Source organism: Pseudorca crassidens, chromosome 1 (genome assembly GCF_039906515.1).
Source record: "Pseudorca crassidens isolate mPseCra1 chromosome 1, mPseCra1.hap1, whole genome shotgun sequence".
In the NCBI taxonomy this organism is placed as follows: domain Eukaryota; kingdom Metazoa; phylum Chordata; class Mammalia; order Artiodactyla; family Delphinidae; genus Pseudorca; species Pseudorca crassidens.
The window spans coordinates 152,074,963-152,100,848 of NC_090296.1; the positions used below are offsets into that span (position 1 = coordinate 152,074,963).

The 25,886-nt window shown below is 42.6% G+C and overlaps 1 protein-coding gene across 4 annotated transcripts in view; it reads left to right on the forward strand.

Moving 5' to 3' along the window:
* TARS3 (threonyl-tRNA synthetase 3) overlaps nt 1–25,886 on the forward strand; it is a 52,637-nt gene that overhangs the window by 7,019 nt on the left and 19,732 nt on the right. For all 4 annotated transcript variants that reach the window (XR_010933057.1, XR_010933060.1, XM_067699328.1 and 1 more), the window contains exons 4-12: nt 1,766–1,889; nt 5,152–5,273; nt 6,841–6,958; nt 8,519–8,583; nt 11,479–11,557; nt 12,457–12,603; nt 13,433–13,531; nt 21,994–22,160; nt 24,066–24,228. Coding sequence is in view for 2 of the 4 variants with exons in the window: in XM_067699328.1 (XP_067555429.1) it covers nt 1,766–1,889; nt 5,152–5,273; nt 6,841–6,958; nt 8,519–8,583; nt 11,479–11,557; nt 12,457–12,603; nt 13,433–13,531; nt 21,994–22,160; nt 24,066–24,228 (1,084 nt within the window). In the remaining 2 variants the exon portion in view is untranslated. The remainder of the gene's footprint in view (nt 1–1,765; nt 1,890–5,151; nt 5,274–6,840; nt 6,959–8,518; nt 8,584–11,478; nt 11,558–12,456; nt 12,604–13,432; nt 13,532–21,993; nt 22,161–24,065; nt 24,229–25,886) is intronic.

Genomic DNA, 25,886 nt, shown 5'->3' on the forward strand with positions numbered 1-25,886 from the left:
AATCCTTAGGATAAATATATGAGGAAGGTCCTGTAATTCCCATCTTGCTGACGAGGAAACCGAGGCTTAGAAAAGCTGAGTAAATTGTCCAGTGTTTAACCCCAGGTTGGCCTGACCCTAGAGTGTGTGCTGTTAACCACAGTGCTGTGCCCCTGCTCAAGTTACTCACAGAAATGCAAATGAAAACGTTACATTGTCAAGATGACACAATTTTGTACTCTTGAAGGTGAGAGCACAGAGAAAGGTATTTTGGGACCCTCTTCTGATAGGAAAATTTGGTAATATAGTCCAATTAAAGTCATTAAAAGTGCTTATCCCTTGACTCAGTAGTTTTACTTCTAGAATTTTTCCTGAGAAAATAATCAGGAACTGAGATGTATGTTCAAGAATGTCCATTGCAGCTTTATTTGTCATTGTCAAAATAAAACAAGAAAAACCAAAACCCACAAAGAAATAACCCAAATCCCAGCAATAGTGGGTTCATTAAGCAAATCTCAGTTCTACTGCAGCTGTCAAATAGCATGTTTTACAAGTCTGTTTGCTGTTGGGGAAAATGTCATGGTTTATTGTTAAGTTTAAAAAGTAGGTTATCATATAACATAAAGAGTAATACTATTAAAATTTTTACATTGGTGTATGTATTTATCCAAAAAAGTGGAAAGACGGACAGCAAATGTTAACAGTAATTTCTGAGTGACTGGATTGAGGGTGAATCTTTTTTTTGGCTGCACACGTGGGATCTTAGTTCCCCAACCAGGGATCGAACCTGTACCCCCCTGCGTTGGAAGCATGAAGTCATAACCACTAGACCGTCAGGGAAGTCCAGAGGGTGATTTTTTTTCTTTGTGCTTTTCTGTGCTTTCTAGGTCTCTTCTCTTAACATGTTATTTTTGTCAGTAATTTTCAAACAATAAATGTTAATGAAAAGACACACACACACACACACACACACACACACACACACACACACACACACACACAAAGGAAAAGGATCAACACCTCAGTAGAAAATAGGCAAAGGACACGAACAGTTCATAAAAGTAAACTGGCCAGTAAACATTTATAATCCAATAAACCAAATTAAAACAACCATTTCCAACATCACATTGGCAAAGTTTGAAAAAAATCGGGGTGCGTGGAAGTGGTACATTCAAACAATATTTATCAGCAGTCCTTCAGAGGTACATGCTCTTTGACCTGACAGTTTTACTTCCAAAGGCCTATTCCCAGAAAAGTCACCAAAGAACAAAGCCGCCTGTGCACGGATGTCTGTGCAGTGTACGCTCTGATAGCACACAACGACCTGGTGTGCAGGAGGAGGCTTCCTTAATCAGTGTGGTCCTTCCAGAATGTTCTGGGAGTCTGTCTGATGGCATGGTTGTGAAGAAAATTATGTAGGCAACTATGTTTTTTTATGATGGGGGTGTGTGCCTGTGTGTGTGTGGGGGGTGAGTGTGTGAAGGAGGGGCGGGTATAGATAAAGACTGGAAAAACATGTGCCAGAATGTTATATGAGTGGTGATATCTGGATGGTGAGATTTATGTGATTTTTATTTTATTCTGTGCATTCTCTGCTTTCTGAGTTTTTACAGTGAACGTATCTTATTACTTTTGTACTTAAAATAAGTGTTACAGAATTTTAAAAAAATCTATCCTATTAGTTTACATTTGTACTTTCCACTAAAGAAAGAAACCCTGGAAATCATTTCCATCTTTTGTTTTAGCCTGTGGTGCGTTAACGCCCACGTGACTGTTCTCTCACCAGTCAGGAGCTGGCAGAAAGCACAGTGATAGCCAAAGTGAATGGGGAGCTGTGGGACCTGGACCGTCCGCTGGAAGGGGACACCACCCTAGAGCTGCTCACGTTTGAGGACAAGGAAGCCCAAACTGTAAGTGTTTAAAGACCAACCCACCGTACTTCGGCTATTTATGTTGTCAGTTACATTATGTAATTATGACGCCACATACCGAAGTCAAGAATGATGGGTTTTGTGGCCTTCTAAGGTTTAAAATGCATTTGTTGGTGTTTAATAAATATAATATTAATAACACCATATTTAAAAGTGATTCAGAAAGAGCAGGTTTTAAATGAAATACATAGCTTATATGTATTATTTAGTTTTTCTCACTTAAGATCTAACCCAAACAGCTGTCACCTAACTATATGCCAGCTGTCACCCCAGAACTTGTGAACACGTATTGATTCCCTCAGTCAGCTGACCAGTATCTAAGCTGTTGGGTGCACATGCCAGACCTTGTGGGGCGGCAGAGGCTCCTGCTACAGAGAGTTCACTGGTGGGAGGGGTAGTGAGCAAGGGAATAAACGACTAGACACTTTCGGGTGGTGTCAGCCTCCAGAGAAGCAAGTAGGAGCAGCCATGGTAGCTGGCCCGGCAGTTAGTTTTAGCCCTCTCCTGAGGGCGGAATCCTGCCGAGACCTGAGCACTTTCCCACACTAGCTGGCTCTTGGTTGACCTGCAGACACTGTTCTCTAACAGATTCTTTAACAGTGGGCTGCTGCAGGCTTTCAGACTGTCAGGTGTTTGGTTGGGGGGCCGGGGGAGCTACCAAACTTAATGTTCCATGGAGGGGTCGACCTCTTTCGAGTTCTTTCCCCCTGTGTTTAGTGACATCATGAAAGAGAAAACTTATTTATCATATTATCTTGGGGAATGTTTCTGGAGTGTCTCATCAGCCCGCCCCTCTGCCTACCCTGATACTAACATGGCACCTGGTGTCACATTGCATGGCTTCCGAAATACTTGTGGTTGTTTATGAAAATGAGAATGTTCCGTGCCAGGCACCAGCCCCAGCCCCTTGTGTACATTATCTCCCTGAGTCTGCACTTACCTTTTCACACAGGTACCGTGTTAATAGTACACAGGCTCAGGATGCTTCAGTAACTTTTCCAAGCCCTCAATGCTTCTTTTAGTGTAATTTAGTAACAGAGAGGTTTTTTTTTGTTCTTGGATTTTATTTTCCTGTTACTATGAACATATTAAGATTTTGAGCATAAACCCATTTATGAATACTTAATGCATATCCATGAAAAAGAAATCCTAGAAAAGCAAATCTAGAAAACTCAGATCTACAAGATGATAAAATTAATGATTTTGTAAAGCATTTTTTACTTTACAGAAAAATCCGTCTCCTTTGTATAGCAAACTCTTAAACTTCTATTTTAAAAGATGCTTCTATTTACAAGACTATTTAGTGCATGATGTAACATAGGAAAGTAAATAGTCCTCACCCTCTAGGTAAATTCATGTTGAAAGTGACAGCAAGAATGTTCATGTAAAGTTGATAAGTACGCACACCAGAAACAAGGAGCATTTTATAAAATGGTAGAGCTTTCAAGTCTAAAATATATCTAATAGATATTTCCTTTTGCAAGCATGCTGTCCAGCAGGAGAATGTATGTGGGTATTCGTTCTGCTCTAAATCTTTGCGGAAGTCCCAGGAGCAGTCAGCGATGTGCTGCTGGGACCTCATGCTCAGGAAGCATAGGTACTTATCTGAGGTGTAAACAAGATACTTATCTGAGGTGTAAACAAAACCAGATATATGTAAGAACCCAAGCTGCTAGTTCTGTGATGCCCTATGTTTTAAATGTAAATTCAATCATTTCTTTTCTGCTTAAAACCTTTTAATACATCCCACTGCATTAGAATAAAGCTCAAATCCCTCTCCAAGGCCTGCATGGTCGCTGGCCTGTTCTTACCTGTCACCCTTCCACAAGCTGCTTTGTGGTACATCCCCCCAACCCTAACCACGCTGTGAATACAGGGCGTCCGCCGTGATTCTTAATTACAGCACCCTGTTCATCTTCTTTTTTTTTTTTTTTTTTTTTTGCGGTATGTGGGCCTCTCACTGTTGTGGCCTCTCCCGTTGCGGAGCACAGGCTCCGGACGCGCAGGCTCAGCGGCCATGGCTCACAGGCCCAGCCGCTCCGCGGCATGTGGGATCTTCCCGGACCGGGGCACGAACCCGTGTCCCCTGCATCGGCAGGCAGACTCTCAACCACTGCGCCACCAGAGAAGCCCTCATCTTCTTTTAAATACGCTTCTTGTCTTGCGATGATGCACTTAGAGGTGTGTTGCCTGCCCTCTCCCCACTAGGCTGCAAACTGCCTGAGGCCAGTGGCTCGCATTTCTTTCTCTCCCGTGTCTCCAGCACCTAACACAGTGTTTGGCTCAGGCGATTTCCAGGTGTGCACAATGCACCGAAGGAGGTACTTGGGCTGACGCTGGCAGCCAGCCTGCCATCCTGTACCATCCCAAGCAGAGGGTTCTGCCTCTAGGCCTGGCGCCGCGGGTCGGGATTGCACGGAGCCTGCTCAGCCAGCTAACTCCCTCTACTCCGGTTTATTATCTCAGACAGCTTTCTAATTGCAATTTGTTTCCTATGTAACTGAGGAAAGTGCTGCCAGAGGACTCGATTGTCTTGTTCCTTTGGCATCTATATTTATTGATATTTGGTGACTGGTTAGTTTTAATGTATCCATAAACCGTTGATTCCTTGGTAATTCAAAACCCAATCAACTTTCTGAACTTGTAGAGCTAATGACTGGCCCTTGGACTGCAGTGAATTAACAAATGTACACCCTGCCCAGGGGACCCCGGCAGCCAGCAGACAGTCCTCAGTGACCCCTCTGTCTTGAGTTATCTTTCAGACTTCCACAGCCACGTGCTATTCAGCGCGTGAAGACTGCTGTGTAGACGCAGAATCTTGTTAACGTGAGTGATGTCATGAGCAGCCGCTGTGGCCTCGAATCTGATTCAGAGAGGCTGCCTGGAGGAGGAGGAAAGGGGCCCATGCCCAGCACTCCCTGGCGTTCCTCTGCGCTGGGCCTGGACCGGCTCTGGGCGGCTGCTCTGCTTGGTGGTCAAGGCACAGAAGGAAGTGGTTTAGGAGCTGGGCTTCAGTGCCACACAGAGCAGCAGCTGCACGTTAGAACCAAGCAGCCGGCTGCCAGGGATTCCAGACAGGGCTCAGGAAGCATCTCTCGTCAGCAGTCGCCAGAGATTGATGCTGCCTTGTGTCCCAGTGTCTGTCCCCTTACACTGTATCCACGTGCTTGCTTGTCCTCTTGTCTGCCTGATGGCTTCCCGTGACCCGTGGTCGTGGCCGCGGCCTCTGTCCTGCCTGCAGGTGTACTGGCACTCCAGTGCCCACGTCCTCGGGGAAGCCCTGGAGCTCCACTACGGGGGCCTCCTGTGCTGCGGGCCACCTACCGACTGCGGGTTCTACTACGACATGTTCCTCAAAGACAGGTAACGCCTCTGAGTGCATGTGTTTATAGTGGTTACACATTAGTGTAGTGAATACCTATTGCAGAATGTGATTATAGATTAGGTCACCATTTATGAACAGTATTATTTTTTATGAGTTTAGATTCAAGGGTAACTTCTCAAATTGTTTTCTTTCTTTTCTTGAGAAGGATGTGATACACTATTTATGTAACCTGAGACTTGGCTAGGGCAAACTACTAATTCGGACCAGAGTTGTAGGGTTAATCCCTGGAGAGCACATAGTTCAGCTCTGTGCCGTGATGGTCAAGGGCGCTGTCCACCCCAGCCACACATGTCCCATAGCTGGTGCCAGAGGTGCTGGTTCGCAGCGGCCTCATGTTCCTCAAGTAGATCTGTGCTTGAAATCACAAGCAGCAGGCCCAGCCCTGGCCCACCTCCTTCTCCATATCCCTCGTCGCCCTTAAGGAAACCACCAGCTCTCAAATCAAAACCTGAGGGTCTTCCCAAGCCCACCCTGCTCCTTGCCACCCCTACCCCCCCCAGTCACTCCATCCAGTTCTGCCAGTCTTATCCCCTAAGTAGTTCTCCCCCACCTTCTGCCTTAACATAGACCCCCAGCGTCCTTGCCTCGACGACCGTGGTACATTTTCCCGCCATCTGCCACCTCCACGCTGTCAAAGTGACCCCTCCCTAACCGAGCGCCCGGCACTCTGCAGCTCCTGCTCCCAGCCTGTCCAGCGTAGTCCCCCCCGGAGTCATTCCGCAGGACGTGTTGACGCCCCTGTGTGCTCTGGGTTTGGTGCTGCTGACTCTGCAGTGGACAGATCAGCCTGTCCTCGTGGGCTCAGCAGTCTGGATGGGGGAGACAGACGTAGACAGACACGCAGCCGTCTGCTGTCGGAGGTGATGAGGTGGTGAGGGCTGTGAAGGGGAGGTGGGGGCCTGAGCAGGCAGCCGGTCAGCTGAGAGCTCAGTGACCTTGAAGCAGGGGTGCGACGGAGGGAGAGAGGGAGCGAGCTCTGAGGCTGGTGGGTGAAGAACGTCCCAGGCCTCTGTGGGACAGCCCTGGGTCGGGGTGTGTGTGGCTTGTTTGAGGAATGCAGGTGGCCCACAGGGCTGGAGGGGTGTGAGCACAGACAGGGGTTCCTGAGAGGAGCCAGGACTGCCCAGCGGAGGCCGGCTGACCTGTAGTTCACACTCTCAGAGCTTCCTCCCAGCCTGGATCTCCTGGTCTAGGGCAGGGGCATGGCGCACGCTCCACACTACGCTTTTGAACAAAAACGTAAACATGTGAAGAATGAGGAAGACTGCCCAGATGATCAGGCCCCGGAGGAGCTTGTGGTCCAGCTGGGGAGTGTCCAACGGGGCTGTTCAGAGAACTGAGGGCAGTTCATCAGCTGACGCCTCTGTCTCCCTCTTTGAGAAGTAGGGTTACCTGCCTTGTGAAAGGATGACTGACCCTCTGAAGTCCTGGACAGTAAAGAACCACGTTCCTCAATGTAGAAGGCTAGTCAGCTGGTGACAAAGGCCACAGGTCTAAGGTCATGTCTGATCAATCTGTGCTGATTCTCGCTGCTTTTCCCTGCAGGGCCGTGTCCAGCACAGAGCTGCCAGCGCTGGAGAGCACGTGCAAGGCCATCATCAAAGAGCAGCAGCCTTTCGAAAGGTTGGAAGTCAGCAAGGAGGCCCTGCTGGACCTGTTTAAGGTGAGTTCGTGCCGGGAACGTGAACAATATTTAACACAGACGACTGGTTTTAACAAATAATTGGCCACTGCTCACCAAATTGTTCCAAACGGGTTGGTTGAATTTTTAATGCAGACATAGGTAGGTGAAGGGCCAGGGGAATAGTTTCATATGTGTGTTTTATAAATCTGATTAATTCTGAGTGTTGTTAGTACTCCGGCTATTGAATTCAACAATATGTATAATACCATATAAAATTCTGGGTTTTCCTCTTTCGTTTGGGGTTTTCTGCTAATTTTTTTTTCACATCTTTATTGGAGTAAAAATGCTTTACAATGTTGTGTTAGTTTCTACTGTTCAACAAAGTGAATCAGCTGTATGTAAACATATATCCCCATATCCCCTCCCTCTTGAGCCTCCCTCCCACCCTCCCTATCCCACCCCTCTAGGTGGTCACAAAGCACTGAGCTGATCTCCCTATGCTGTGCAGCAGCTTCCCACTAGCCAACCATTTTACATTTGGTAGTGTATATATGTCCATGTCACTCTCTTACTTTATCCCAGCTTCCGCCTGCCCCCCGCTGTGCCCTCAAGTCCATTCTCTACACCTGTGTCTTTATTCTTGCCCTGCCACTAGGTTCATCAGTACCACTTTTTAAAATTCCATATATAAGCATTAGCATACGGTATTTGTTTTTCTCTTTCTGACTTACTTCACTCTGAATGACAGATTCTAGGTCCGTCCACCTCACTACAAATAACTCAATTTCGTTCTTTTTTATGGCTGAGTAATATTCCACTGTATATATGTGCCACATCTTCTTTATCCATTCATCTGTCAATGGACATTTAGGTGCTTCCATGTCCTGGCTATTGTAAATAGTGCTTCAGTGAACATTTTGGTACATGTATCTTTTTGAATTATGATTTTCTCTGGGTATATGCCCAGGAGCGGGATTGCTGGGTCATGTGGTAGTTCTATTTTTAGTTTCTTAAGGAACCTCCATACTGTTCTCCATAGTGGCTGTATCAATTTACATTCCCACCAACAGTGCAGGAGGGTTCCCGTTTTTAATTTTTACGTGTCCTCAGAATTTTATTTACTTCATGTAGTTAAAATTGGAATCTTCGAGAGCAGTGCTGTCCAATAATGAGATCCACAAATCTGAGCCACATATGTCATCTTAAATTTTCTGGTAGCCACCTTTTAAAAGTAAAAGAAAGATGGAATTAATTTTTATAATATTTTATTTAACCCAATAAATCAAAAATATTGCTTCAACATGTAACCAACATAAAAAGTAATTAGTGAGCTATTTTATTTTCTTCTTTTCACATTATGCCTCTGAAATCCAGTGTTTTGCCCTTGTGGTACACCTCATTTCAGATCAGTTGCATTTCAAATGCTCAGTAGGCTCCCGTCCTGCATGGCACAGCTCTGGGCTGTCAGCTCTTTGTATCCCCACAGTCTCAGCACCTAGAACATAGCAGATGCCCATTCAGGGTGTGTTGAAAAAAGTTAACATTTTTTCCCAGTTAAACATTTTGTGTGATAATATGTAAATGTATTTTTCTTTGTAGTACAATAAATTTAAATGCCGCATCCTGAAGGAGAATATTAACACGCCAACGACCACAGTTTACAGGTAAAGTGTGTGTGAATTTTAAACACTGCTCAGTGGTACATCTGAAGGCATTAACAGTAGCAAGTCTGTCTTTGGTGGGTGGTCTGTTTATAAATTTGCATGGTTGGTATAGTACTACTGTAGGTGGGGACTCTGAAATGTTATCACCAAAGGGGAATTGTTATTTTCTCATTTGTATTTATTAGGATGGTACTAAAAACCCACATTCTGTTTTCTAGATGTTAGCTGTAGCAGCCTCTTTCTCCCTGTGGTTAAGACTGTGTTCTCAGGGCCTCACATTTTGGGGGACTGTTAGGGAAAGGAATTCTGTTTGTCCTCCCACATTCTTATTGAGGGGCGGTGGGAGCTGTCATGGGCCATCTCCTCGGGCAGTCATTCTCTGCCTCTTACCATGCTCTCCACTGCTTGGGGTCCAAGAGCATTACCCTCCAGGCGTCAGCTGGACTCACAGTGAGACAAGAAGTGGTGGGAAGCAGAGACCAGTGGGTGCCCCTACCCAAACCACTTAGTTTTGCTGGGCATTAGGCTCCCAACCCCTTTTACTGGCCACTTGTTCAGCTGCCTTGTGCGTACTGCTCGTCTCTGTTCCTGTGTGTCCTGCTCTCTGGCTGCCTGTGACCTTCACGGTCCCATCGGAGAAGACCTGGTCCCTGTATAAGTACGACCACAAATATCCTCCACAGGGAACTTCCTTTCCACACTCAAGTACTATGGTTCTCTGACTTAACTGTACTGTGAGTAAAATTATACCCCCTTTATGCACAGCTGTGCACAGTGCATTTCTTTTGTTTTTTTTTTTTTTTTGGCGGTTCGCTGCCCTCTCACTGTTGTTGCCTCTTCCATTGCGGCTCCGGACACGCAGGCTCAGCGGCCATGGCTCACAGGCCCAGCCGCTCCGCGGCATGTGGGATCTTCCCGGACCGGGGCACGAACCCGCGTCCCCTGCATCGGCAGGCGGACTCTCAACCACTGCGCCACCAGGGAAGCCCGCATTTCTTTTTTTAAAAAAATTAATTTATTTATTGTATTTATTTATTTTTGGCTGTGTTTGGTCTTCATTGCTGCACGTGGGTGTTCTCTAGTTGCAGTGAGCAGGGGCTACTCTTCGTTGCCATGTGTGAACTTCTCACTGTGGTGGCTTCTCTTGTTGCGGAGCACGGGCTCTAGGCACGTGGGCTTCAGTAGTTGTGGCACGCAAGCTCAATAGTTGTGGCTCACAGGCTCTAGAGTGCAGGCTCAGTAGTTGTGGTGCACGGGCTTAGTTGCTCCGTGGCATGTGGGATCTTCCCGGACCAGGGCTCAAACCCGTGTCCCCTGCATTGGCAGGCGGATTCTCAACCACTGCACCACCAGGGAAGTCCCCACAGTGCATTTCTTAAATGATAATATGAACACATGGCCATTTTATGCTGAAGGTGGATACCATGCTTATCTTATTTTTGCTGCTCTCCAATGACCTGATAAGATTTTGTTATTTATTACCTATAATACAAAAAAGTGTCAGTATAATCATTTTAAAGTTTAAAAATAAATGAAGAAATTGAAAAGGTATGCTAAGTTTTAAATTTCTGGCTTTTAATACTTGACATTTTGTTGTTTTTTTTTAACTTAGGTCAACATTGATGCTTATTCTATCAATTGGAATGGCTTGTATTTAATTTTTTGAAAATAAATGGCTTTTTTCTATGGAATTATTTAAAGATTAGCTTATTAAAGTCTTTCATGCTAATCAGGCATTTTTTTCCATTTCTCTGAGCATTGACTTACAACCTCCATCTTGGACAGAGAACAATACATAAAAGCCTGGTCATTCAGAGAAATGATGTTTTCATGTTTAAAGCTTCATTGTACTTTGGTGAATAATCCAGTCCCTTTATGTATTCATTGTAATTTTTAACTTTTTAACCAATGAACTTTAAAAATACTTAAAATTGGTTGGAATAGTTAAGGAACAACTTTTTTTCTTTACTAAATTTTCCTTAAATTGGTTGACGTTAAGTCACCTTCCCTCAGACCCACATTATTGGTATCTTAACTCTGCTAATGTTTCTGTACTTGGAGAAAAGTCTGCGCTTGTTAGGGTTTAGTGGTCCCTTGTTCATTATAGGTGCAGGCGAGTCCCCACCTGCAGCCCCGTGTGCTTTAATAGCAGTGTCGTCTCTGATCTAAACCTTTGCCTGAGATTTACGTTGTTAAGTCAGTATGCTGTTTTTCTAAACCAAGAGACAATTAGACATTTTGTCATGAAATCAGAGGGCCTTAAAACAAACAAAAACCCTTGAATTTATTTATTTTTTAAGTAGACTATTTTTTAGAGCCGTTTAGGTTTGCAGCAAAATTTAGAAGAAGATGCAGAGAGTTCCCATACACCCTTGCCCCCATATATGCACAACTTCCCCATGGTCAAGATTACCCACCAGAGGTGGGAAATGAGTTACAATCCATCTACACCGATGCTTATAGCGTGCTTCACTGTTGGTGTGCATTCTGTGGGTTTGGTGAAGTTTATTTTTAATGTAAAATATCAACTTAACGCATTTTTTATAACTGTCATATAATTTTGGTTTTGAAAATTAGTGTAGAGCAGGGAAATGGCTATCTGATTTTAAGACAGTGAAGGTTTTTAGGAGCCTTAGGGTGTGACAATGAAAAATGGTGTCTCTGTCTGCACAGTTTCTTTCCAAGGATTCTGTGGCTTTTGAATGTGAGCGAAGGAGGGAAGGCTGGGATCTGAGACTAGGTGAATCGCCTCTTTCTTGCTCCTTAAATTAAAAATTCATTTAAATTAAGTTGTTCCTAAATTAAACATTGCCCCAAAACATAGAACATGGTTTCTAATGAATAGTCCCAAAAGCTATAACTGTGCCTGGGCATGTTTTAAATATTTTATTACAGGTGTGGTCCACTAGTTGACCTTTGTAAAGGCCCCCATGTAAGACACACTGGAAAAATTAAAGAGATAAAAATTTTCAAGGTAAGTATTGATTTTTTTCTTAATATAGTAAACTTAAGATGAACTAGATATTCAATAATATCTTTTATAACCTGAACACCATGCCTCTTAGAAACACTACATCCATATTTGATTTTTATGTGGGCTTCTAAAAATAATATAATTTTTTAGAATTTTGGTAATTAGAACATTATATGTAGCCTTTAATTGTTTATCATTTAACCTTACTATACATGTTACAGTGCATTTCTTTTTCATCTATATTACAATATTGTTCTGCATACTATTGTTTTCTTGAATTGCCCTAATGTGAACAAGAATGTTTATCTGCATGTAAGAATAACGTACTGTAGGAAAAGGAGAAAATAAAGGGATAGAGTGGTATGATGCAGAAAACACACTCTGGAATCAAGAGGCATGAGACTGACATCACCGTCCTGCCCTTCCCAGGCCTTGGTTTTCTTACAGGTGGAGGAAGGGTGATGACAGTCAGCAAGGCTGGCCTTCATGTCCCCACACCTCTTCCTCCACTGCCCTCTCCTGGGTGATGCACTCGGTGCTTGGCCTTCCCTCAGTTCCACACTTTCTTTCTCACTTTTCATCCCTAGAATCCACAGCAGACTGAGTACATAATTTACTGATTAATGGTATAATTTGGGCTGGGAAGGTTTAGTTAGAAACAATTTAAGATTCCAAGTCTACAAAAACTCATCTTTAAGTAAGCTATGCTGATGTTAGGGTGAGGAATTGTGTACAGTCATCCCTTGGCATCCACGGGGCAGTGGTTCCAGGATACCCGGCTGATACCAAAGTCCACGGTAGCTCAGGCCCCTGGTATGAACCAGCTGTACATATTTCAGAGCAGTTTTATTTGTAACCAAGGGTTTGGTGTGTTTACCCAAATCTCATCTGATGTTTAGAATTCCTCAGCATATTGGGAGGGTAACCCTGAAATGGAAACGCTGCAGAGGGTCTACGGGATATCCTTTCCTGATGACCAGATGATGACAGCCTGGGAGAAGCTGCAGGAGGAGACCAAGACCCAGGATCACAGGAGGATTGGGAAGGTGCGCCGCGCTGAGCGCTGCTGAGCTGGCCTGCGACCGCGTCTCAGAACTAGGGTGTCTTAAAACTAACATTTCTTCTCCTCCTCTCCTGTCTTCTGTTTTGCTGGCGCTCATGGTTTGCTGCTGAGTTCTTTCACGCTCCTACCCCAATGTCTTCTAACCTCTTTCCTTCTTGTATTTTGTATTAGATTTAAACAATTGCACCTTTCACTTTTATCATGATATAAAAATAACCTTTTTAAAAAAATTGTGTATACTTGATAATATACTTTGTATTTGGGAAGCAGAGCAAAAACAAAGAAGATCTGCAAGAAGGCAGACCTGGGTTTAACTCAGTCCTGCCACGTAGGAGCTCAGTCCTGCCACGTAGGAGCTGTTACACGACAGGCCAGGCACTCGCTGTGGAGCTCCATGTCCTCGGCTCTGCTGGGTAGCGTGCAAAGTGGCATGAGGACGGACACTGGGTGTTGGTGGCCACCAGGGTGGGCTCTCAGCATGACGGCCATGCTGATGTCACGTCACTCAGAGCCCACCTCCAGCCATGTCTCCCTATGAGATCCGTACTCCAAGGTGCCGAGGAGGAAATCAGCAGTAAATACTAGGTGAAATAAAAGCCAAGTTCAAAGCTAAGTAACCATAAATATGAGTTGTAATTTTACATGTGCTGTTACATGTAGTTAGATTCAAGTACAGTGTTGAGGGACTTTGGAATGTCAATATTAGAATCAGAAATAACTAAGTATATGTTTTATTCCTAGTGTATCATTTGTATACAGTAAATGTTATGCAGCGACAGTGAAAATGAAATGCAATTATTGTTTTAATCTAGGAACAAGAACTTTTCTTCTTCCATGATCTGAGTCCTGGAAGCTGTTTCTTTCTTCCCAGAGGAGCCTTCGTTTATAATACACTTATGGATTTCATACGAGTAAGTTAATTTTTAAAATGTTCTATACTTACTCAACTCCATTTTACATTTTACTATTTTCTCTCATCGTAAAATGGCCAAGCATTTCCATTAATTTTATTTTAATAATACTAAGAATTTTGAACCTCAAAGAGAAATGCCACATTGTGCCTTCAACTAAAAACATTGAAACAATTTGTATTTTCCCTAAATATTTACATTTATACTTGGACTTCATTAAATGTACCTCTTGTCCATGTAAGTTTCTGGAACACGTAGGATACTAAGATAAACTTCAGACCAAGTGTGGAACTCCCCCTGAGAGAAGGAAGGAGGAAGCGTTCTGTGTGGCACAGAACACTAAACTGTGAAGTATCATTGCTTCTCAGGATGTGATCCCTGGACCACTGGTGCCCCCTGCCATTGTTTATTATGTGACTCCTAGGTGATTTGGCAGCTCCAGAGCAAAGAGTGAAAAAACAATTTTGTAAAATAGCTACTTGTACAATAGGACAAGTTCATAGAGTAGAAAGTCTTCATTAGGACTATGTAGATGTTGTGCAGAGGTGACCCAGGCAGACTACTAGGATTACTTTTCCTTTCTGTACTTTCTGTCTTTCCTGTAATTAATAATTACCTAAAACTTTCATTTCCTCACTTTTCTATGTGCCCATCACTAATTCATCCTCAACTTTCTATCAAAACTCTGAAACTCCTTGCAGTGTATTCTGATGATTCAGGTAATCTCTAAGTAAATTTTTTTTCTTCAAATTTGACCCTCTCCCTCCAGAATTGACTTGCTGCTAAGATTCTTGACAACTGATGTCTTAGGACTTCTTTTCGTCATCGCCCTGGCTACTCCCCTCCTGTCTTTCCTGTGCTGAGTCCCCTCTCCCCTGACCCATGTCTGCCTCTTCCTTGCTTGTCCCTCTCGTTGGGGGGACCACCTTCTGCAGTGCCTTCCTGAGAAGGTACGCGGCCTGTACTGGTTACTGTCCGACTCGCTTTCCTTCCTTTTCTTCTCGGCTGTGCGCCTGGAGGCTGACCTCTGTGGGCTGCATGCCTTCCACAGGGATTGACCACTGCTTAGCCATGGGAGGAGATCAGAGAGCAGGGAGGTAAGACCTGAAGAGTCTTTGAAGGGTGTCAGACTTCACCAGGTGGTAATGGCCATCACAGCTGCTGTTTGGGGTGTGCTGTCTTTGCTGGAAAATCAGCACAGCCCCTGGCACCTTGAACTCCCTGGGTTGGAGGTGGAATGTGTGGAGAATAAACAGGATGCCTCTATGGTGGCTTTAAAAGAATCTTTTATCTTTTATAGATGCAAGACAGACATGGCTGATGATCAGGCCCAAGGCCTGATCGTATGGGTTGTAGTACTGTACAGTCGTTTACATACGTAAGCCCAGTGGTCTCTTCTGCTGAGGTAAGGGCATTGGTGGGAAGGATGGGGGTCTCTGAGGCTTCGAAGGGGAATGGTTGGCAGACACAGATGAGGTGAAGAACTCTGAACCCCCAGATATCCGTGTCTGAGAAAATCGGCCTTTCCATGCAAAAAAGAAAAACCTCTCAGAGACTGCCTTCTCCTGGTTTCCTGGTATGCAGTCTTGCCTCTTTCCACAGCTGATCATTTTCTATTCTATGCTGGATATTGTATGTAAACATACCTGCAGAGGCTCCGGGTTACGTTTTCTCCCACTTGAGCAGTTACCCATCGCCTAGATGGAAGAAGAAGCCCTCAGTGCGGAGACTGAGCTCAGTCAAGGCTGGGCTTGCATTTGGATGGGACACAGGCTGCCCTTGTGTCTGGGGCCTGGCCCCCGGGGCTTCCAGCTGAGCGTCTGGTGGCTCTTTATGTCTTCAGCCCCCAAAGGCTGGAGGATAATCAGCTCTGCCCTTTGAATGTGTTTTGAGTGCTGAGTAAAAGTTCTGCCGAGTCTCCTCTGGTTACCACATCAGCGCAGAAGGTAGTAACTCATCTCGGTGCAGAGGAGGCTTCTCAGGTGTAGCCCCTCAGGTAGAGTTCCCGTCAGTGTAAGACCTGTGGACTAAAGAGACAGGTTACCTGTGGGCCACCCCACTCCCCCCACCCCACCACATTATAAAATGATGATGAAAAAAAATAAAAAAAAATAAAATGATGATGGAGGAGTAGGAGGCCGGGGACATTCCCACTCAGGAAGGGATGGGCGCAGAAGGAGGTGCTGGGGTCGGTGATCTGTCGAAACCCTGATTCCCACCCGTCTTCCCAGCTCCAAGGTCAGAAAACGCTTGTTTTTCAGGACTCAGTTCTCTTCCCTCTGGGCCCTGGTTCAGAGTCAGCCTCCCTGCCTGTGTGGACCTCTGAGCAGCTTTCTCAGTGTCCCCGGCCTGATTCCTTCTGTGAAGGTTGGGGTCCAGAGACCTCATTTCTTCTCGTGCTGTCTCTGTCCCTTTCAATCCCAGCTAGTACAGTTCCTTTAAGAGTTGGGGGGCGGGGAGCACTTTTACATACAGTGTTTATAATCAATGCTTAGATAAAAGCCATCCCTGCGTCTCTTTCTGGGACAGATTCTTCCCCACCCAGGGCTGCCTGGGAGGCTGCTGGGAAATGACACTTAAAAATGTAAAAGCCTCCTCTTTAACTGAGTGTACAAAGAGCAGTCCTAAGACTCTCAAAGCCCCATAGGGTACTCAGCTCATTCCGAGGTCTTTGCAAAGGGCAGACAGCTGCACCCTTAAGATTTGACCTTTGTCCTCAAGAGTCTTGTGACTCTTTTGCTGAGAAGGTCTGAGGGTGAGCAAGTTTTATTTTTGAATCCGGTCGGTCCTGCCACCTTTGTATTTCCTCTAAATTTGTCTCAGAAACGTAATAGTGCTCTCTCTAGTTTCTGTCTTCTTGTATTTTGTCACAGGCAGTTAGAAGTTGGCTGTCCCTTTCCACATTCTGCCCGGACACCCCCAGCTAAGTCTGTGAGCTCTTCGGGGACTCTTTCTGTTTTCCGTGTTACCTGGGGTGACAGGGTTACCGAATCTCTGGCACCACCTAACAAGGGTCCTCTTTTCTTCAACTTCCAGTAACATTTTCCTCCCTGTTAGTGTTCAGCTCGTCACAGACAGTTTCTTTAAGGCCCTTCTAGCTTTGCCCACCACTTGGCCCTAAAGCCACAGCCCCCTGTTTTAGGGTTACTGGTACAGCAGCACCCATGGCCAGTGCACATTCTGTCCTGGTTGTCTGTTCTATCGCAGCCTAGAAAACCATCCTGAAACTGAGTAGCTTAAAACTGCTGATTAAAACTTCTCTTTCATGGTTCCAAGTGTTAGGCTCATTGGGGTGGTTCTTGCATTAGGTCCCTTATGTTGTTGCAGGAAGGGGAACCCCTTCCAGAGCCCAAGAGTGGGCTCTTGGCTAACGCTTGGAAATGAATTGTCCAAGAAGACACATGTGCTGACAAAGCAGGAGACTTTATTGGGAAGGGGCGCCCGGGCAGAGAGCAGTAGGGTAAGTGAACCCAGGAGGACTGCTGTCTACGTGGCTCGAAGTCTCGGGTTCCATGGTGATGGGGTTAGTTTCAGGTTGTCTCTGGCCAATCATCTTGCTTGGCCCATATTTGGTGGCTCAGGGTCCTTCCTGGTGGCATGCGCATCTCTCAGCTAAGATGGATTCCAACACGAGGGTTTCTGGGAGGTTGGCAGGACATATTATGGGCTGACGTCTCCTCCCTTCTCCTTTCAGCCCCTCCTGAATTCTCCCCGTTAGTTTTCAGTGGCAGCACCATGTTCTTTATCAGGACCTCCTGCTGTGAGACAACACAGGCAGGCGCTTATCATAGTGCCTGGCCAAGGCGGGCGGTTTCGGTCAACGGTTCCCTAACAATATTATTGTATTCGGAGGAAGGCTACTGATTGAAATATAAGTTACATTCATTAAAGTGGACAAATCTGAAGCATTTCACATGTGCACATCTACCAGCCACACTCAAATCAAGACCAAGAACCTTCCATCTTGTCGTGTGTCCTCTTGGGTCTCTTCCCGGATGGTACCTGCCTCCCCTTCCCTCCCCTGAGATCATCTCTATGCTGATTTTGGTTACCATAGATAAATTGCCCCTGGTTTTAAACTTCATAACATGGAATCGTAGTATTCACTATTGTGTTTCTGGCTTCTTTTGTTCAACTTAATGTGTGAGATTCATCCAAGTTGTGTGTATTTTGATTTATCCCATCTTATTACTATAGTACAATCTGTTTATTTATTCTCCTGTAGACGCACATGTAGGTTGTTTCCAGTTTGGGGCTATTACATATGAAGCTACTGTGAACATTCTTGATCATGTCTTTGGTGCTCCCAAGAACCCACTTCTCTTGGGTATTTACTTGGGAATAGAATTGCTAGGTCCTGGGGAAGTAATGACAAACTTTTAAAGAAAATGCTGACCAGTTTTTATGTAGTTGAACCACTTACTACTCCTTCTAGGATTATATGACTATGTAATTCTTCTACACTGTTAAAAACAAAATTCAACCAAGTAAATTTGAAGAACTAATTGGCTTTATTCAGAAATTCAAGAATCAGCAGCAGTAGGAGGGGTTGTACGAAATGGAGGGTTTTTATAGGTAGAAGGAGGGGAGGGGGCGAGAAGGTGTTAGCAAATGAAAAGAAAGGATTAATTTAGGCAGGCTGTCTTCTACTGGGGGAGGAACAGCAGGGTCTTTCTCAGGTAGTTACCTCACCAGTGCTGATCAGGACCTTTCAGATGGGCTGTTGTAAAGGTCACATCTCTGTGGGGGTGGGGTTGAAACTGTCTTGGTTTTCTGTCCTGGGGGTAAGTGACCCCATTTGAGGCTTGTTATTTCTTTTTTAACACTTGGTATAATGGCACTATTTTGCATATCCCTGATGGATAGTGATGTTGAGAATCTTTTCATATGCTTATTAGCCACTTGGATGTTCTCTTTTGTGAAGCTCCTGTTTAAATATTTTGCCCATTTAAAAGTTTGGGTTGTCTTTTTATTATTGATTTGTAGGAATTTTTTTCTATATTCTGAATCTGAGTCCTTAGTTAAATATATGTAATAAATATATTCTTTCAGTCTGTGGCTTCTTGATTTATTTTTTAATGATGTCTTTGGACCAACACTTTTTATATTTAATGAAGTCCAGTTTATTACTTTTTCTTTTCTCCTTAGTGTTTTTCACATCCTGTTTAAGAAATCTTTGGCCGACTTCAGAGTCATGAAGCTATTTTTCTTTGTTCTGTTTAAAAACTTGTTTGCTTTCACTCTTAAGGCTATGATTTACCTTGGATTCATTTTGAGGTTCTGTGCTTATCCAGTAACTTCAGTACCGTTTATTACTATAGCAGAATCTTTGTCCCAAGCCAAATCATCGCATATATATTTTCTCCGGGTATTTATTCCGTTCTTCTGATCCCTTTGTTGTCTGGCCTTGCGTCAGTACCACACCGCTTTGATTACTGTAACTGTATTTTAAGTCTTGGTGTCAGTAGTTTAAGTTCATTAATTTTATTATTTTTGTTCAGGATTATTTTGGCTATTCTTTGCATTTCCATATAACTTTTACAAGAAGCTTGTCAATTTCCTAAAAAAGGAAAAAAACACTGCTGAGATTTTGATTGGAATTACATTCAATCTATAGATTAATTTGCAGATAATGACAACAATATTGAGTTTAACAATCCATATGTAAATCTTGTCAATTCATTTAGATCTTTATTTTCTCTTTGTTACTGCTACTTTAGAGGTCTTAACACATCTTTCATCAGATTTATCCCTAGATATTTGATTTTATTAATGGAAACAGCAGAAAAAACACAAAAAATGCTCAACATCATTAGTCTTAAAAGAAATGAAATTTTCAACGGAAACCCTAAAATATAGAAGACAGGAGCAATACCTTAAAAATGTGAAGCCAAGAAATCTATATCCAGCCAGAGTAGTCTTGCTTCTGGGATTCTCCCGTAAAGTTTCAGCTTTCCCAGATCTGCTGAGGCTGTTGCTCATCTGCTTTCCAAATTCATAAGTATATAGCTGTCATCTCCTCTCCTTTTTCTCTTTGGCCTTGTAGATTTATGCTTTTATTAAAACTCTGGTATTTTAGTGTGATTTTGGAAAGGATCTGTTTAAGTGGAATCACTTTAGTGTTTATAATGAAAAATTACTTAAGAGAATTTCTCTATGCACTGATATTTAGGTGCTATTTCCAGTGGCCAAATCACAGGTGCAGGTGGAGATTCAGTACTTTCTACGGTATGAAGTTATTACTTCAGGGATGAAATATGCTTTTTAATCTTCAGAATAAGCTTTCAGGATTTCTTCAGATCATACTGAGCTATAGATATAGACTGGTCAGTCATCATGACTTTGCTCTTTCTCAGACTTGATTTTCTTTACACTTGAGAGAAAGAAATTGGTGATATGGATTCAGATATATTTTTCCCCAACTTTTTCTTTCAAAAAGTTCAAATCTACAGAAAAGTTAAAGAGCAGTGCAGTGAGCATACATGTGTCCTTCATCTAGATTCATCAATTGTTAAGTTTGCCAATTTGCTTTCTCTCTCTCTGACATGTATGTGCATGTGAGAGAGACAAAACAATATATATATATTACACACATATAATATACAGAGATAAGGTGATATACATGCAATATATGTGTACATTTTATGTATAAATGTAGCAGTTGTTTTTTGCTAAACTGCATAAAATAAGTTGCAAACATAATGACACTTGCCCTCATAGGGCATAGTTTAAAATCGTTTCCAAACACCTCAACAAAACAAATTCCTAACATGATTGTGTCCAGAGTGGGTTAAAAAAAATCTATCAATTACTCTCTCCTGAGCTTAGCTTTAAAAGTAACCTCTAGTAAAAAGAAACCAAAACACAAAAACCCCTTTAATTTCTGGGACCTTGTTTTTTGTTTTAAATTTATTTATTTATTTATTTGATTTTGAACTGTGTTGGATTTTCATTGTTGCACACGGGCTTTTTCTAGTTGTGGCGAGCGAGGGCTACCCTTTGTTGCGGTGCGCAGGCTTCTTATTGCGGTGGCTTCTCTTGTTGCAGAGCACGGGCTCTAGGCACGTGGGTTTCAGTAGTTGTGGCACACAGGCTCAGTAGTTGTGGTGCACAGCCTTAGTTGCTCCGTGGCATGTGGGATCTTCCCAGACCAGGGCTCGAACTCGTGTCCCCTACATTGGCAGGCAGATTCTTAACCACTGCGCCACCAAGGAAGTAGCTGGGACATTGTTTAATCTGAGTATATGGAGCCATCTGACTTACCACTAAATAATTACTGCCATTCATAGTGACCTATAATTTTGTTGAAATTTTCCTATTTGGTAAAAACAAAGGTTAAGTAAAGAAGCTTAATGGATAGCTGAGACCCAGGCTCTTCACAACTGGACTGAAAAGATGCTCAGCTGAAGAGGGACAAATAATATATCCCTGTCAGTGATGCAAAACTGTTCTTTGTAGTAATTTTGAAATAGTATGTTTTATATTTTTTTAATTGTATAAATATATTTTTACTTAGCTAAAATATGGTGATCTAGGTTTGTGCCAGATGCCCATTAAATGATTAACAAATGTTGAAACTCTAAGAAACACTGAACAAAGATCATCAGATTGATAACTTGAAGAAAAAGAAAGCAAAGTTAAAGTAAAAGAAGAACTCTGCTTGAAAACAAGCCTCTCTTTTCCTGACCCCGGTGATGGAATGAGGGAAGCTGTTAATTGATAGGGAGGGAGCAAAGCCAGCTCCTGACTCAGTAGATAACAACCACTTAAAATATTACAAATTCAAATTCCCAGCTTTAGTTCTATTTAAAACTAAATGGGTCAAAACTGTAAATAACATGGCACTCAGAGGCTTATTGAGTTATAAAATTATTCTACCTCTTAAGTAATAGAAAATAAACTCCTGGGCTTCCCTGGTGGCGCAGTGGTTGAAAGTCCGCCTGCCGATGCAGGGACACGGGTTCGTGCCCTGGTCCGGGAGGATCCTGCGTGCCGTGGAGCAGCTAGGCCTGTGAGCCATGGCCGCTGAGCCTGTGCATCCAGAGCCAGTGCTCCGCAATGGGAGAGGCCACAACAGAGAGAGCCCCGCGTACCGCCTAAAAAAAAAAAAAAAAAAGAAAACTCCTGCTGTTTATCTGGAATGTACAAGGATTTGGGAGTTTGTAGTTATAAAAAGTTTATATATATAGTATTTCAATTACTAATTCTCAAAGAATTAAAATACTATACACTATATACTATTATACTATAAAATAAATATACTTAATGTGAAAATTATACTGAGCATACACTAATCTTTCTTTCATGATCCATAAGTTACCACCCTTAAAGCCAAGGGCATATTAACCATGAATTAATGTAAGACATAATCCTGAATTTAAAAATCTTTGTTCATAGTGTTATTTGCCTGGAGTTGTGACCTGTCCCAGCAGATTTTAACTTTGCGTGTGCGTCTCTTTTAGGAGGAGTACCACCGACGCAGCTTCATGGAGGTGCTCTCCCCCAACGTGTACAGCAGTAAGCTCTGGGAAACCTCTGGACACTGGCAGCATTACAGTGACAACATGTTCACCTTTGACATTGACAAGGACACTTTTGCCCTTAAGCCCATGAATTGTCCGGGGCACTGGTGAGTATTAAAAGTGAAGCAGATCTGTGCCTATAAACGCATAGCAGACTTCCTCACAATTAGTCTTTAATATTATTTTGCTTTTTGGAACTAAGTGATTCCTTTAATCTGAAGACTGGTGGTTAGAAATCATCTTTACCAAGTTATTTCATTCTGGAGAATAAATTTACTTTTTAAAATATGTTTGCTCTTTGACAGGTGTGGGATGGTAGCTGGAAACCATTTAGTATTTTGTGCTTCTCAGAGGATAATGTTACATATCAACTTTATAAATTATTGTAATATTTCTCTTCCTAATAGTAATACACTTCAAATATACATATTTGCAGAACATCTAGTTCTTACATACTATTTGGGTTGATTGTAACAAGAACAGTGAAGTCAAAATAAATGACTGGATTTCATTGATTCTAAGATGGCTTTACCCCTGAAATTGGGACACATCTTATAATTGGTATCTTAACATTATACCATAATTTAATTAATGGTTATTTTCTTTCTTAGTGATGTATAAAATAATGGTACATCTTACAATCAAGGTTGTCTTAGAGTCTGTGAAAGAATGTAATTATCATAAAGTTGCATGGTATGCAAATACAACCTTGTAAGAGTAGCAGATTTTACAACTGGAAGTGAACAGATACAATTCTCCACAAAAAAATATCCCAACTATTGTAGCTTTGTATCATCAACTACATAGTTTCAGGTAAATTTACTTTAGAAGGTAACTACTTAAAACAAACCTCTGAACATTGAAGAAAGCTCTTTGCCCTTTTCAGTAAAGAATGAAAGAAGTTCAACTTTATGATGACAGCATGTAAAAAATATATATTTATCTTTAATTTTCTAAAAACTTGTATGTAAATATTCTATAACCTCGTTTTAAAAACAGAAGGTGGGGCTTCCCTGGTGGCGCAGTGGTTGAGAGTCCGCCTGCCGATGCAGGGGACGCAGGTTCGTGCCCCAGTCCGGGAAGATCCCACATGCCGCAGAGCGGCTAGGCCTGTGAGCCATGGCCGCTGAGCCTGCGCGTCTGGATCCTGTGCTCTGCAACGGGAGAGGCCACAACAGTGAGAGGCCTGCGTACCGCAAAAAAATAAATAAATAAATAAAAAATAAAAACAGAAGATGGAGGCTAACCTTGTGCTTTGCATTCTCTAAAACACCTGTATTAACAACTTCTTAACTCAGTTTCCCATTGGGTACCAGTTGAAGCTGTGATTTCAATAGAATTAGAAGAAAGCTGAACACAAGTAGAGAATGTAATTTTGTATTTTCATGTCTCAGAACAAGGAAGAGCAGGACCACAGTGGCCTAGTGGTGATGGGATTTGGGAGCCAGGGGTGCTTCCTGCAGAAGAGAGGCCTTTCATTCAACAGAGAACATTAGCCGAGTGTTTCCAGTGCTGGGAGCTGGAAATGCAGAGGTGATTCAGACGCAATCCATTTCCCCCCGGAGCTCATGAGCAGATTGGGGAAGGAACAGATATATAGACAGTCAGTTATAAAAATAGCAAGACCAGTGTCAAAACTGTGGCAATTCCAGCTGTTCTTGGAGGCTGAGGCAAGCCTGACTAGCCCTTCTGGGGGAGTGTCCAGGGCTGCTTCACTTAAGAAGTAGCCTTTGAAATGGATTGTAAACGGTAAGTGGATATTCCCTGGGTGAATGAGAGTAGGGAACAGCATTCTGGAGAAGATAAGAGGGTTCTTTCTCAGAGTGTACAGTGATGTAAGTTCAAGGTTCACTAATTCATGGGAGAAGAATTTTTGTAAAATTGGTGATCTAAGAACCAGAATAAGGTGTTTACAAATCCTGAGACATTTAACTGTACCTTATTAACATCTAGATCATTACATAATCTTTTCCATGCTAAGGAAAAGCTGTGTGCCATTGTTTCTTTTCTAGTCTGATGTTTGCCCATCGTCCACGATCTTGGAGGGAAATGCCTCTTAGATTTGCTGACTTCGGAGCTCTTCACAGGAATGAGCCGTCAGGAACTTTACATGGCTTGACCCACGTCAGGCGCTTCCAGCAGGATGACGCTCACATCTTCTGCACTGTGGAGCAGGTAAACGGGGACACAGGGGAGGCGTGGTCAGCACAGGTCCGGTGTGCTACCTTGGACAGATCGCTGAGTCTTTCAGGGTCGCTGTGAAATGTGTTGTTCAGTCTAGTCTCTGAGGGCCCATCAGCTCCAACATTTTGTGATTCTCTAATTTGGGTCATAGATCAGTAATCTCATGACATGAAAAAGTTTTTTTCAAACATAATTTATTTTATTATAAAGGAACATGATTCTCTGAAAATTCGAAGTTCTGTTTGATGCTATTTAAAAATTTTTAACAATCACTGACAGAAATCAAAAGTAAAGACTGTTTTATTATTATACATTGGAACATAAATCACATTGTTGTTTATCTATTTTATCTATCTGTAAAGTAGTGTGTGTCTGTTAATCCTGAACTCCTAATTTATTCTCCCCCTTCCCTTTCCCCTTTGGTAACCATAAGTTATTTTCTATGTCTGTGAGTCTGTTTCTGTTTTGTAAGTAAGTTCATTTGTATCATTTTTTAGATTCCACATATAAATGATATCATGATTTTTGTCTTTATCTGACTTACTTCACTTAGTATGATAAACTCTAGGTTCATCAATGTTGCTGCAAATAGCAATACTTCCTTCTCTTTTATAGCTGGGTACTATTCTATTGTGTGTGTGTGTGTGTGTGTGTGTGTGTGTATATATATATATATGTATACACACACACACACACACACACCACATCTTCTTTATCCATTCATCTGTCCATGGATACATATGTTGCTTACATGCCTTGGCTGTTGTAAATAGTGCTGCTGTGAACATTGGGGTGCATGTATCTTTTGGAATTAGAGTTTTCATCTTTTCTGGATATTTGTCCAGGAGTGGGATTGCTGAATCATATGGCAACTCTATTTTTAGCTTTTTAAGGAAGCTTCATACTGTTCTCCATAGTGACTGCACCAGTTTACATTCCTGCCAATGGTTTAGGAGGCTTCCATTTTCTCCACACCCTCTCTAGCACTTATTATTTTGTTGACTTCTTGATGATGGCCATTCTGACTGGTGTGAGGTGATACCTCATTGTAGTTTTGATTTTCATTTCTCTAATAATTAGTGATGTTGAGCATCTTTTCGTGTGCCTGCTGGCCATCTGTATGTCTTCTTTGGAGAAATGTCTATTTAGGTCTTCTGCCACTTTTTGATTAGGTTGTTTGTTTTTCTTGACATGAAATTTATTATTATTTTTTTAAGTTTCCTCCAATTTTATTAACTTAAGCACATTAAGTGGACTGTTTTAAGGGGGTTGGTGGAATTTTGGATGTGTTTCTTTTTCAGTATTGCCTAGAAGTTAGTGTTTACTTTTTCAGGTTTTCATGTTAATTCAAATTAAAATTGTCTTGCAAAGGACCACTATCAAATGGTTTGACCTAATAGACAGTTATAGAACCCTCCAATCAATAACAGCAGAGTACACATTCTTTGAAAGTGCACACAGAACATTTACCAAGGTAGACCATATTCTGGGCCATAAAATGAGTCTCAGTAAATTTAAAGGAATTCAATTCGTACCAAATATGTTCTCTGGCCACAATGAAATTGAAGTAGAAATCAATAACAGAAAGCTATCTGGAAAATCTCCAAATATTTGGAAGGTGAATCATACACTTCTAAATAACCCATGTG